General features: G+C 43.8%; 1 protein-coding gene across 1 annotated transcript in view; it reads right to left on the bottom strand.

Moving 5' to 3' along the window:
- The window catches only part of LOC115152688 (inactive heparanase-2-like), a 113,080-nt gene that overhangs the window by 44,655 nt on the left and 53,953 nt on the right, over positions 1-14,472 (bottom strand). The window contains exons 4-5 of the mRNA XM_029697425.1: positions 3,322-3,491; positions 1,491-1,662 (exon numbers count right to left, since the gene is read on the bottom strand). Coding sequence (XP_029553285.1) covers positions 1,491-1,662; positions 3,322-3,491 — 342 coding nt within the window. The remainder of the gene's footprint in view (positions 1-1,490; positions 1,663-3,321; positions 3,492-14,472) is intronic.

The following is a 14,472-nucleotide window of genomic DNA, read 5'->3' as shown; positions in this document are numbered from 1 at the left end:
TAAACCACGGGAAAGACCGGTCGGTTAAACCAAGGGAAAGACCGGTCGGTTAAACCACGGGAAAGACCGGTCGGTTAAACCAAGGGAAAGACCGGTCGGTCAAACCAGGGGAAAGACCGGTCGGTTAAACCAAGGGAAAGACCGGTCGGTCAAACCAGGGGAAAGACCGGTCGGTTAAACCAAGGGAAAGACCAGTCGGTCAAACCAGGGGAAAGACCGGTCGGTTAAACCAGGGGAAAGACCGGTCGGTTAAATCATGCTAAAACATTAGGTGATGGAGGTGGATCAATGGCACGACAATGGGCCTCAGGATCTCGTGACGGTATCTCTGTGCATTCATATTGCCATCGATAAAATGCAATTGTGTTCGTTGTCTGTAGCTTATGCCTTCCCATACCATAACCCCACCGCCACCATGGGGCACTCAGTACACAACATTAACATCAGCAAACCACTCGCCCACACGAAGAGGTTGTGAGGCTGGTTGGATGTACTGCTAAATTCTTTTAAAAAATGTTGGAGGCGGTTTATGGTAGAGAAATGAACATTAAATTATCTGGCAACAGCTCTCGTGAACCTTCCTGCATTCAACATGTCAAATGCATGCTCCCTCAAACCTTGAGACATCTGTGGCATTGTGTTGTGTGACAAAACTGATCATTTTAGAATGGCCTTTTATTGTCCCAGTACAAGGTGCACCTGTGTAATGATCATACTGTTTAATCAGCTTCTTGATATGCCACACTTGTCAGGTGGATGGATTATCTTGGCAAAGGAGAAATGCTCACAAACAGGGATGTTAACAAATGTCTGCACAAACTTTGAGAGAAATAAGCTTTTTGTGCGTATGGAACATTTCTGAGATCTTTTATTTCAGCTCATGAAACATGGGACCAACACTTCACATGTTGCATATATATTTTGTACAGTGTACATAAGCATCCTACAGCCATGCAAAAAAATGCTGCTCTGCCAAATACATATTTTTGGAGTGGAAAAAATCCACCATTTAACATATAACAAATCCAACAATTAACCTAACAAATCCACTACTTTTGGCAAGTCCGAATGGTGTGTCTAAGATAGAGGGGTGGAAATGTGTATAAGAGGACTAGACAAAGATTATCTGGTCTGTGAGAGAGAAGAGAGAGGAGAGAGGAGAGAAGAGAGAGCGAGGGGACAGGTGGGACATCGCTTGGCCACCTTATCAATCCACTGACGCTCTATACAGCTGACAGCCTATTTAATTATACCAGGGCCTGGGACCATCAGACTGTAGGCTTCTACATAAACACTGGGCCTGTGTGTGTGTGTGTGTGTGTGTGTGTGTGTGTGTGTGTGTGTGTGTGTGTGTGTGTGTGTGTGTGTGTGTGTGTGTGTGTGTGTGTGTGTGTTGCTTAAATCACATTTCCAAAAGATAACTCCATACCATAGTTCAGGACCTTGTAGTGTGGCCATATAGTGACAGCGGTGTCAGTGAAGGGACTCACCCATCGAGCAGCAGAATGGCGTTCTTGCGTGGTCGTCCAGCGTTCGGGCCCAAGAGGTGTGCTCGGCTATAGTAGCGTACAGACTGCAGTAACGTTCTCAGCAGGGTGTAGTCCTGGGCTAGCTGGGTACTGTTCACTGTCTGACCCATCATGCTACGGTAGCCATTTGGCTCTGGAGAGAGATGGAGAGAGGGACAAAATTAAAGTTCAGGAATGTGATATTAACAGTATGATCCACAATTTTACGGTAACCATTCCACTCTGGTGAAAGATGGAGCGCAAATGGCAATCTTTAAAACAAATAGATATTCACTTCGATCTTCATTCAGGTTCATTTGTCAATACATCCTACCAGCTTATTTACCCTGTTAAATCCTGTTTCTGGAGAGCTTGTCTTGGTCAGATAGTTTTCCACCTTGGGGGAGGATCTTTGCTCCATAAGTGAACAGACACTTCAACACTTTAACATCACAGACCCCCTCTAGCTCAGTCTGCTGCTAAACACAACTTGGGCAGTACTGACATGTTTATGTTGTCCTTGAATGGAACACTATGTACACAGTAATACAGAAAGAAACAGAGTGTGTCAATTCTAACGCTGTCCAACACAAGCACTGTTAAAGAAGACACCCAGAGTGTTGGAGAGGTGGAGAGAGAGTGTAAGAGTGTGTGTGTGTGAGAGAGAGAGAGGCACTGTCCAACATATGTTTCTCTCAGTGCCCAGTAAGTGAGCGATAACTAAATTGTTATTATTGTAATGCTGCTGGAGGGAGGCCTTGCCAGGAGAATGGGCCAAGATAACAGGGAGGTCCCCCACCTCCCTCTTTCTATCCCTCTCTTTCTCTCTCTCTCTCCATCTGTGTTGATGGTCTCAGCCAGAAGGAGGCTCAATTTCCCACCAAAATAAAAACCCAGACCTCTATAGTTCCCCCCTGCTGGCCATACTGCTTGTGTCTGTGATATTGGCAGGTGTTCTCGGGTCAACGATGCACCACTGAGCAAGTAATCAGCTGTTACCTTCTCCTTTTTAAACCACTCCATACTTGAGCATCCCGAAATACCCCCCACCCCCTCTCTCCTCTCTCTCTCTCTCTCTCTCTCTCTCTCTCTCCTCGCTCTCTCTCTCTCTCTCCTCTCTCTCTCTCTCTCTCTCTCTCTCTCTCTCTCTCTCTCTCTCTCCTCGCTCTCTCTCTCTCTCTCTCCTCTCTCTCTCTCTCTCTCTCTCTCTCCTCGCTCTCTCTCTCTCTCTCTCCTCTCTCTCTCTCTCTCTCTCTCTCTCTCTCTCTCTCTCTCTCTCTCCTCGCTCTCTCTCTCTACGCCCTTTCTCTCTACGCTCTCTCTCTCTCTACTCTTTCTTCACTCTCTGAATGGCTTCTGTTCAATCATGAATTATTTTTCAAAATAAACCCTGGTGCACCAATTGTAAATGTCATGTTAGACCTACAGCATGTTCTCTGACAACTTAAGTCAAAAACTGCTACACTCATAAAGGTGTTAGAAATGGTTTCATAAAGGTGTTAGAAATGGTTTCATAAAGGTGTTCGGGATGCATTTTTACATTTTAGTCATTTTAGCAGACGCTCTTATCCAGAGCGACTTACAGTACTGAATGCATACATTTCATACATTTGTTTTCTGTGCTGGCCCCCTGTGGGAAACGAACCCACAACCCTGGCGTTGCAAACACCATGCTCTACCAACTGAGCTACAGGGAAGGCTGCGTTATGTATACACCCTTCAAGTACAGTGTTATCTAATGTTTTATAATTCCTCTGTATTAAATAGCATAAATTATATAATATATAGTATATAATGTTGTGTAGATACTGACCGTTGCCCAGTTCCCAGGAGATGTTGTATTTCTTCCCGGCGCTGTATTTGAGGAGGCTGAGTGCTGAGGAGGAGTTCCAGGAGGAGTCAGGGTTTCTCTGCTGGGCGTTGAGCCCCAGGACCAGATGCAGACCAGCACACTCGGCAAAGTTGTACAGTTTGTCTAAAGACCTGGCTGGGAGCAAACCAGACGCAGTTGTAACTTTGTTTCTTTTCAAAATATTTGAGGTAACTGTCAATCATATTGTGGGCGGGCTAACTTTATTACAAATAATTATTTATAAACATTGAAAACAGATATGGGATATTTCTTTTCCAGTATGCTAGGTAAAACTAGCTAGAAAAACGGTGCCCTGTCTAACATCTGGACCTAACCCCTCCTACTATAGGATCTGTGGTGGTGGGAACTCTACATTAGATGGCTAGATTCATGTTTGACTGTAGGTATATATGTAGGTACAAACCTATCACAGATTTAATGATTTATCGAAACTAAGTGATCCCCGACTCGTCCTGAAAAATTCCTGTTCCTAGTTCTAACCTTTAACCTCTTTAATCTGAGCCTGACTCATCATCTAAACTCTACAGTACTACAGTCCACCTTACCTAACCCCGTCAATCTGAGCCAGACTGATCATCTAAACTCTACAGTACTACAGTCCACTTTACCTAACCCCGTCAATCTGAGCCAGACTGATCATCTAAACTCTACAGTACTACAGTCCACCTTACCTAACCCCGTCAATCTGAGCCTGACTGATCATCTAAACTCTACAGTACTACAGTCCACCTTACCTAACCCCGTCAATCTGAGCCTGACTGATCATCTAAACTCTACAGTACTACAGTCCACCTTACCTAACCCCGTCAATCTGAGCCTGACTGATCATCTAAACTCTACAGTACTACAGTCCACTTTACCTAACCCCGTCAATCTGAGCCTGACTGATCATCTAAACTCTACAGTACTACAGTCCACCTTACCTAACCCCGTCAATCTGAGCCTGACTGATCATCTAAACTCTACAGTACTACAGTCCACCTTACCTTTATTGTTTCAATTCTGTAGACTAAGTGATCATTTAACTGGATGATAATTCCAACCATACATCTAACCAGGCCTATACAATGCTCAGGGGAGTGTGTGTGTGTGTGTGTGTGTGTGTGTGTGTGTGTGTGTGTGTGTGTGTGTGTGTGTGTGTGTGTGTGTGTGTGTGTGTGTGTGTGTGTGTGTGTGTGTGTGTGTGTGTGTGTGTGTGTGTGTGGTGACGTGTCCTGATGGATATCCCAGCCTGCTGATGAAGACCAGGTGAAGGGCATAGCTGAACGGCAGCCTGCTGAGCAGATATGACAATAAAATAAATCATGACTGAGAAGTCCAGAAAGAAACTTTCTCTAAAGATATTTATGAACTTGATATGGTTCAAAAGGCTGTGTTTTATATGTGTAAAATGACATAGGTCTGTCCACACATGGTGAAGAAATGCCCTTGACATGTGAAATGTCAGTGTGTGTGTGCGTGTGAAGTCCCTAAACGGGGTCTTATCGTTTCTCCCTCCTAGGTCCAGATCCAGAAAGACTGATTTATATTCTCATTAGAGTCCCCTGCTGAGATGGAGTCTTTGAAGCACACACACGCACACACACACACAATGCACCCTACATAGGGAGCTGTTATGTCACACTTTATACCATTTATACAGTATGACATTAGTTTATAGATGATTTGTGAAGCATTTATATTGTGATTAAGAAGACTTTATGTATACTATATAGAGCCTTAATAAGTTGTAGTTTGTTTAAAGTGGGACCAAGTTTAACATACAATAATCTATCCAGATTTATTGAGATAAATGGTACATTAAGCAGCCAGGGTCTCTGGAAACCAGCAGCTATTGTTTCTGGAAACCTCTGATGTTACTCCCTAAAGGATTTCAGTAGTTCCTGCGAGTGTTTCATCATTTTGCAGACACACACATACACACGCACATGCACATGCACAAACACACAAAAACACACATACTACAGCTCCGAGCGCTGGTCATATTCCCCAGACTATCCCTGCTAAAAGCATTATTCCAAATATCAATCCAGGACTTGGCGAGAACTGATGTAAGGAATTCTCTCTCTGTCAATATAATTTGTCAACATATGACAGCTCAATGCTTTGTTAAGGCCAGCACATTTATCAGCTTCTAAAGATTCAAATTCATAACCGAAGCCCTGAATTAGACGATACAATATGGAGGGATGAATAATGCAGCCATTTTGTCAATGCAGCAACTTCAGATAACAATGACCTCTAGCTGTCACACAGATGTATATGTCGTGCTTTTAAAATATCATTTAGTTAGCCATGTGAATCTTTTCTATTATATTACACTGTGTTTCTATTCAATTATATTCCATTGTGTTTCCATTCAATTATATTATATGATATTCCATTGTGTTTCCATTTAATTATATTATTTTCCATTGTGTTTCTATTCAATTATATTATATTATATTCCATTGTTTCTATTCATTTCCATTTTGTACAGTAAGTAGTATGCTAAATGTCTGAAGTAAATGCAACCCAAAAAGCCGAAGCCACAGACCCAGTTTGTGCTGTGCTGGTGACACTGTCTGTGATTTATTTAGAATTCAAGGCACACTTAACCAGCATGGCAACCACAGCATTCTGCAGCGATATGCCATCTCATCTGGTTTGCGCTTAGGGGGACTATCATTTGGTTTTCAACAGGACAATAACCCAGCACACCTCCAGGTTGTGTAAGGGCTATTTGACCAAGAAGGAGAGTGATGGAGTGCTGCATCAGATGACCTGGCCTCCACATTCACCCGACCTCAACCCAATTGAGATGGTTTGGGATTAGTTGGACCGCAGAGTCAAGGAAAAGCAACCAACAAGTGCTCAGCATATGTGGGAACTCCTTCAAGACTGTTGGAAAAGCAAATCGAGAGAATGCCAAGAGTGTGAAAGGCTGTCATCAAGGCAAAGGGTGGCTACTTTGAAAAATCGTGTGTCCTTAGTTGCAACACTCACTATCGAGTTCCAAACTACCTCTGGTAGCAACGTCAGCACAATAACTTTTTGTCAGCCGCACACAAGCCTAAGATCAACATGCACAATGCCAAGCGTCAGCTGGGGTGGTGTAAAGCTTGGCATTGTGCATGTTGATCGAAGGCTAGTGTGCGGCTGCTCAGCCATGAAAACCCATTGGACCCTGGAGCAGTGGAAGTGCTTTTTCTGGAGTGATGAATCACGCTTCACCATCTGGCAGTCCGCGGATGATTCTGGGTTTGGCGGATGCCAGGAGAACGCTACCTGCCCCAATGCGTCGTGCCAATTGTAAAGTTTAGTTGAGGAGTAATAATGGTCTAGGGCTGTTTTTCATGGTTCGGGCTAGGCCCCTTAGTTCCAGTGAAGGGAAATCTTAACGCCACAGTCAACAATGACATTCTTGATGATTCTGTGCTTCCACCTTTGTAGCAACAGTTTGGACAAGGCCCTTTCCTGTTTCAGTATGACAATGCACCCGTGCACAAAGCAAGGTCCATACAGAAATGGTCGGTCAAGATCAGCATGGAAGAACTTGCCTGTCCTGCACAGAGCCCTGACTTCAAAACCTTTGGAGTTAATTGAAACGTCAACTGCAAGCCAGGCCTAATCGCTCAACATCAGTGCCCGACCTCACCAATGCTCTTGTGGCTGAACGATTTTGCAAGTCCCCCGCAGCAATGTTCCAACATCTAGTGGAAAGCCTTCCCAGAAGAGCGAAGGCTGTTAAAGCAGCAAAGCGGAGGACCAACTCCATATTAATGCCCATGATTTTGGAACGAGCAGCTGTCAACATACTTTTGGTCATGTAGTGTAGCAGCACCATGGAGTACAGAGGTCTGGAGCATCGTCTGGTGCCATGCCTCAATTCTAAAGTTATATACACACAAGCACGCACACACGCGCACACACACACACACACACACACACACACACACACACACACACACACACACACACACACACACACACACACACACACACACACACACACACACACACACACACACACACACACACACACACACACACAGTCTTGAGTGAGTCCCTCGCAAGTCTGCAATTCCTCCATTCTGGCAGCAATAGCTACTACAAAGAGTATAGAGATTATCCCAAACATGAAAAATGTGTTGTGTCATTAGAATGGACTAAAGGCACCGCATGCTTTCCAGCCAAAACAGTTCGGAAGAGTTTGTGCATATATTATGACGACATTTTGTGACGTTTTTGTTAGTTTTAGACTTCGGTAGGGTTTTTTCAGCTGCTCGGGCACACAACATTTTTTTCTGGAGGCAAGCCGTAGTCGGTAGCTGAAGTCTACGCTCCTTCGTTGGTGATTGATCAATGAAGTCTTTGTTGTCATTCAACGAGAGACGACTCGACTTCATATGAATGTTTTCATTGAGTAATACTGCACCAAACATCTTAGATGTAAAATTGCGCGACTAAGATCTCCTCGGCAAAAACGTCAAAATGAATTATCTTAGATTAATTCTGACTATTTCCTTTTTTTAAAGGGAGAATGCAAGCACACTAGCTTAGTTCGCCTAGGCACCAGTCGAACTGAAGCATCCTGGCGCCTTAACACTGTTCAATAGTAGCTTGGCCAGAGAAGCCCAGTTATAGTGTAGACATGTCTCCAGTTCACGGCATGGTTCAGTGATTAAGCATTGTAATGATTTAGTAGTTGGAGATGTGTCAATGAAACCAGGGACATACAAACAACATACATGTCTGCCGTTCTCTTTCTACAGTTAAAGTGATACTTGCAATACTACCTGATTTACAACAGTATGCAAACAATGTGAAACTGCAATCCACACTTTCGGTTTGTTTGTTGAGCCCCTGCCTCTTTTCTACCTATCTAACATACAATACAATGTGTTATTTACATGTCATGTAACAGTGGAATAGGGTTATTGGACCAGATAAGTTTGAACTGAACTATAGGAGTGGTGACGTTGGCTTGGACAGGAGACCTCTTGTATTTACCACCCGTTCAATAGCTGCTACAGTCACAACACACACACTTCACAACAGCCTAATAGCACCAATTACAACAGCTACAGTGTATTCAGAAAGTATTCACACTACATGACTTTTTACACATTTTGCTATGTTATAGGCTCATTCTAAAATGAATTCAATTGTTTTTTCCCCTCATCAATCTATACACAATACCACGTAATGAAAAGCAAAAACAGGTTTATAGAAATATTTGCATCAGTATTCAGACTCTTTACTCAGCACTTTGTTGAAGCACCTTTGGCAGCGATTGCAGCCTCGAGTCTTCTTGGGTATGATGCTGCAAGCCTGGCACACATGTATTTGGGGAGTTCCTCCCATTCTTCTCTGCAGATCCTCTCAAACTCTGCCAGGTTGGATGGGGAGTGTCGCTGCACAGCTATTTTCAGGTCGCTCCAGAGATGTTCGATCGGGTTCAAGTCCGGGCTCTCAAGGACATTCAGAGACTTGTCCCGAAGCCACTCCTGCATTGTCTTAGCTGTGTGCTTAGGGTTGTTGTCCTGTTGGAAGGTAAACCTTCGCCCCAGTCTGAGGTCCTGGGCGCTCTGGAGCAGGTTTTCATTAAGGATCTCTCTATACTTTGCTCCGTTCTTTGCCTTGATCCTGACTAGTTTCCCAGTCGCTGCTGCTGAGAAACATCCCCACAGCATGATGCTGCCACCACCATGCTTCACCGTAGGGATGGTGCCAGGTTTCCTCCAGACGTGACGCTTGGCATTCAGGCCAAAGAGTTCAATCTTGGTTTCATCAGACCAGCAAATCTTGTTTCTCATGGTCTGAGAGTCTTTAGGTGCCTTTTGGTAAACTCCAAGCAGGCTGTCATGTGCCTTTTACTGAGGAGTGGCTTCCATCTGGCCACTCTACCATAAAGGCCTGATTGGTGGAGTGCTGGAGAGAGGGTTGTCCTTCTAGAAGGTTTTCCCATCTCCACAGAGGAACGCTGGAACTCTTTCAGTGTGACCACCGGGTTCTTGGTCACCTTCCTGACCAAGGCCCTTCTCTCCCGATTGCTCAGTTTAGCCAGGCTACCAGCTCTAGGAAGAGTCTTGGTGGTTCCAAACTTCTTCCATTTAAGAATGATGGAGGCCACTGTGTTCTTGGGGACCTTCAATGCTGCATACATTTTTTGATACCCTTCTTCAGATATGTGCCTCGACATAATCCTCTCTTGGAGCTCTACGGACAATTCCTTGATCCTCATGGCTTGGTTTTTTCTCTGACATGCACTGTCAACTGTGTGACCTTACATAGGCAGGTATGTGCCTTTCCAAATCATGTCAAATCAATTGAATTTACCACAGGTGGACTCCAATCAAGTTGTAGAAACATCTCAAGGATGATCAATGGAAACATGATGCACCTGAGTTCAATTTCGAATCTCATAGCAAAGGGTCTGAACACTTACATAAATAGGGCATTTCTGTTGTTTTTTAAAATAGATTTGCAAACATAAAAAAACTGTTTTCACTTGTCATTATGGGCTATTGTTTGTTGATTGATGAGGACATTATTTTATTTAATACATTTTAGAATAAGGCTGTAAAGTAACAAAATGTGGAAAAAGTCAAGGAGTCTGAATACTATCCGAATGCACTGTATGCGGCTAAAACAGTTACACTCTTTCACCCTCTCTCTCTCTCCCTCTCTCTCTCTCGCTCTCTCTCTCTCTCTCTCTCTCTCTCGCTCTCTCGCTCTCTCTCTCTCTCTCTCTCTCTCTCTCTCTCTCTCTCTCTCTCTCTCTCTCTCTCTATCATACACCCTCTTTCACCATCACAAACATACTGTGCAGTTTCTTTCTTACTCTCTGTCTCCCTCTCTCTTTCGAATCCTGCTGGTCATTCTATCACTCCCTCTCTCTCTTCTCCCCCATGAAAAGTCATCAGACTGAGTTTGTCTGTTCTCTGTGTGCCTCTGTTTCTTATTTCATCCAGAAACACAGTGATTTCCCACCAGGCAAACATGTCAAGCTGGACGTTTTGACCCCCCAAAAAATACACACACGTGCACACACGCCAGCACACATATACACACACAGCCTTGAGCAGAGGGTTCTGGTTCATTTTAAGCCCAGATCAAACCTCAGCCCTTGAGGAACCGCTGCAGACAGGAGAGACGACTGTTTAGAGAAATTAATTGGAAACATTTTTTTACATTTCTTTATGATTTCAATATGACTTTCCAAAGCCTGGATTTTGCAGCCAAATTACGTTAGAGGAATAATGTGTGTCGTGTTGCGTTGTGTTGCGTTGCATTGTGTTGCGTTGCGTTGTGTGTGTGTGTGTATGTCGATGCTAGTTGGTTACAGTTGACTGGGGAAAAGACAGGCATTCTTAAACTTCAATATGTTTGAACATTATCCCGCAACAAGAAGTTGGAGAGAAAACCGTGACCATTACATTAATTTATTATTTAATTCTTTCACACAAATTCACTCACTATTGTGCACACACACACCAATTCCAACAGTAGCTTACAATAACTGCAGCCTGACAGAGCAAATCAGAATACAGTGGTGAAAGCAATGACCTCCGACGAGCCATCAAACATCCAAAGTGTCAATACAGGACTATGCTCAAATCCTATTATGCTGGCTCTGACAATCGACAGATGTGGCAGGGCTTGCAAACTATCATGGATTACAAAGAGAAACCCAGCCGCGAGCTGCCCAATGACGAGAGCTTACCAGACGAGCTTAATGCCTTCTATGCAAGCAACACTGAATCATGAATGAGAACACCAGCTGTTGTGACGTCGCTCTCCAAAGCCGATGTGAGTAAGACCTTTAAACAGGTTAACATTCTCAAGGCCGCGGTGCCAGACAGAATACCAGGACACATACTCAGAGCATGTGCTGATCAGCTAGCAAGTGTCTTCACTGACATTTTCAACCAATCCCTGACCAGGTCTGTAATACCAACTTGTTTCAAGCAGACAGAAATAATCCCCGAACCCAAGAAGTATATCGCCCTGTAGCACTTTATAGCCATGAAATGCTTTGAAAGGCTGGTCACGGCTTACATCAACACTATCATCCCAGACACCCTGGAGCTACTTCAATTCGCATACCGCACCAACAGATCCACAGATGATGCAATCTCTATTGCACTTCACCCACCTGAACAAAAGGAATACTTATGTAGAATGCTGTTCATTGTTTACAGCACAGCATTCAATGCCATAGTCCCCTCCAAGCTCATCATCAAGCTCAGGACCCTGGGACTGAACAACTCCCTCTGCAACTGGATCCTGGTGGGCACAACCAGGTGGTGAGGGTAGGCAACAACACATCCTCCACGCTGACCATCAACACGGGGTAACCACAGGGGTGTGTGCTTTGGCCCTTCCTGCACTTCCTGTTCACCCACAACTGTGTGGCTGCGCACAACTCCAACACTATCATCAAGTTTGCTGATGACACAACGGTGGTAGGACTGATAACCGATGATGATGAGCCAGTCTATAGGGAGGAAGTCAGAGAGCTAGCAGTGTGGTGCCAGGACTACAATCTCTCCCTCGACATCAACAAGACAAAGGATCTGATGGTGGACTACAGGAAACGGAGGGGCGAGCACGATCCCATCCACATCGACGGAGCTGTAGTGGAGCGGGTCCAGAGCTTCAAGTTCCTCAGTTTCCACATTACTAAGGAATTAACAGACACAACCACACAGTTGTGAAGAGGGCACGACAGCACCTCTTCCCCCTCAGGAGGCTGAAAAGTTTTGCGTGGGCCCTCAGATCCTCAAAAAGTTCTACAGCTACACCATTGAGAGCATCTTGAGTGACTGAATCACCGCTTGGTACGTCAACCGCAAGGCATCAGGCCTGAAGACACCACAGAGGATGATGAAAACTCAAATTGCTGAAATAAGTCAATAAGTCAATGAATGGCATAGCTGCCTCAATTACATTGTACCCATGCGCATCGACTCGGTACTGGTACTCCCTATATATAGCCATGTTATTTTTACTCTTTAGTGTTATTCATTATTCACTGTGTATTAATTCCTCGTGCCACTATTTATATATATTTATGTTTTATCTTTAACTCTCCATTGTTGGTAAAGGACCCGTAAGTAAGCATTTCACTCTTAGTCTACACTTGTTGTTTACGAAGCATGTGACAAATAACATTTGATTGGATTGATTTGACAGCTGCTCTAAGACATCAGTTAGCTAGCTATATGTGTCAAAATAAAACCTATTATGGATGACCTTGCCTAGTCCGAACAGTTACCGCACTCAGTACATAAAGCTGAAGTCCTTTCTGTTTGTGAGGAAAGGTATTGCAGTAAAAGACCTTGCAGCTGAGCTGAGCCACGAAATTCAATAAGGATCCATTAATGACAGAACCTAGAGTTTTCCATCTATCAACAGCTTACTTACATGTATCTCAACATTTGTCACTACCACACAGGTAGGCCTTTCCAATGGAATCACTCTGCTATTTATTGTACAGACTCTCTGTGGTCTTCAAACCTGGTAGGTCAAACCACTTGTGTATTTTGGATAAAAGAATGTAAGCTTCGTGGGCACCTGTTTTCAATTCAGTCAAGCCAGACAGAGCTGTGTGTTTGTTTCCATGTCTGTGGATTTGCTGCAAGTAGACTAGTGTGTGGCCTCTTCCTCCGTTTCTGGTGTGTGTGTGTGTGTGTGTGTGTGTGTGTGTGTGTGTGTGTGTGTGTGTGTGTGTGTGTGTGTGTGTGTGTGTGTGTGTGTGCGTGCGTGCGTGTGTGTGTGTTGGGGGGTGACATGTTAACATCTGAGATGAAGACACTTCCACACACGTTTATGTACACAAATCAGTCATCCGCTGAGGCCAGCTTGTCTCTCTAACTCAGGCCCAGGACTGCCCAGTGTGTGTGTGTGTTTATGGAAAAACTACACCTGAAGGTACTAATGACCTTGCTCTTTTTGTCTGGGACAGAAACAAACATGTATCGAACATATTCTCCCATGAGAAAAACAAAGTGTTCCTTTGTTGTTGGTTGCTCAACATCAGGCTAGGCGTTGGGTCTATCTGTCTATGTATGAAGAAGCCAATATCATGACATTACAAAGACGATCTTAAAATGTTGCGTTTGTCTGAAAGTCCTCAAAGACCAGATGATATGGCATTCTTTTTTTATTCAACCGTTTTAACTAAAGCGTTGATCACTATGTCTGGCAACATCAGTAACAGTCAGACAAAAAAAAAAATGTCTGTCCAGTGTGCATTATGACATTCTCAAAATGTTTCAGATTGAGTTTTGAAAGTAGTTTGTGATTTACGTCAAGCAATCTGTACCCCCACTCCCAAACAAGACTTACAAAATTATTATAGATACAAAAAGAAAAAAACAGCGATCATGGCAAATGAAAGGGTCCCAAGTCCCTGGTGTTTCAGGAGATGCAGGTTACATTTCTATGTGGTAGTCCTTGGTCTCAGGATTTGCAGGAGTTTAACTGTATGAAAAAAGGAGATGATTTCCTGGCTTAACTAAGCCTACTCATGGACTAAAAAACTGCTTGATGGAGAAATTCCTGCTGAAAGTAGACCATAATCACACAGTGGAATTTACACATCACAACCTGGGACACCAGGGGCTAGAGTCAGAGGAATTTACACATCACAACCTGGGACACCAGGGGCTAGAGTCAGAGGTGACTACATCTGACAGTTTTACTGACACAAATTAGTCACACTGACGCCTTCAAAGAGCCTCCTCTTAAAGCTTCAAATACTTAACTGATTATCTCTAGCCCCTAACAAACACCTCTCTCCCACTATACACACGTCTGTGATTGCTCAGTAATTGTAAATGAGCAGCCGTGTCAAGGAGAGGTTCAGCAGGAGAATCACCCAGAGGCTTTTTACACCAAAGTATCAAATAGTTTCACCTGAAAACCTACATATAATGCCTGAAGCTCTTCACATGAGAGCTCAGGAAAACTGCAGAAACAAAAAACAACAAACACCTTCAGAATGTATTCAGACCCCTTGATTTTTTTTCACATTTTGTTACGTTACAGCCTTATTTGAAACAGAAATACCTTATTTACATAAGTATTCAGACCTTTTGCTAT

The sequence above is a fragment of the Salmo trutta genome, chromosome 18 (genome assembly GCF_901001165.1).
Source record: "Salmo trutta chromosome 18, fSalTru1.1, whole genome shotgun sequence".
Lineage (NCBI taxonomy): Eukaryota > Metazoa > Chordata > Actinopteri > Salmoniformes > Salmonidae > Salmo > Salmo trutta.
Note: the sequence above shows the minus strand (reverse complement) of the source record. Positions and strands in the feature narration are given on the sequence as shown.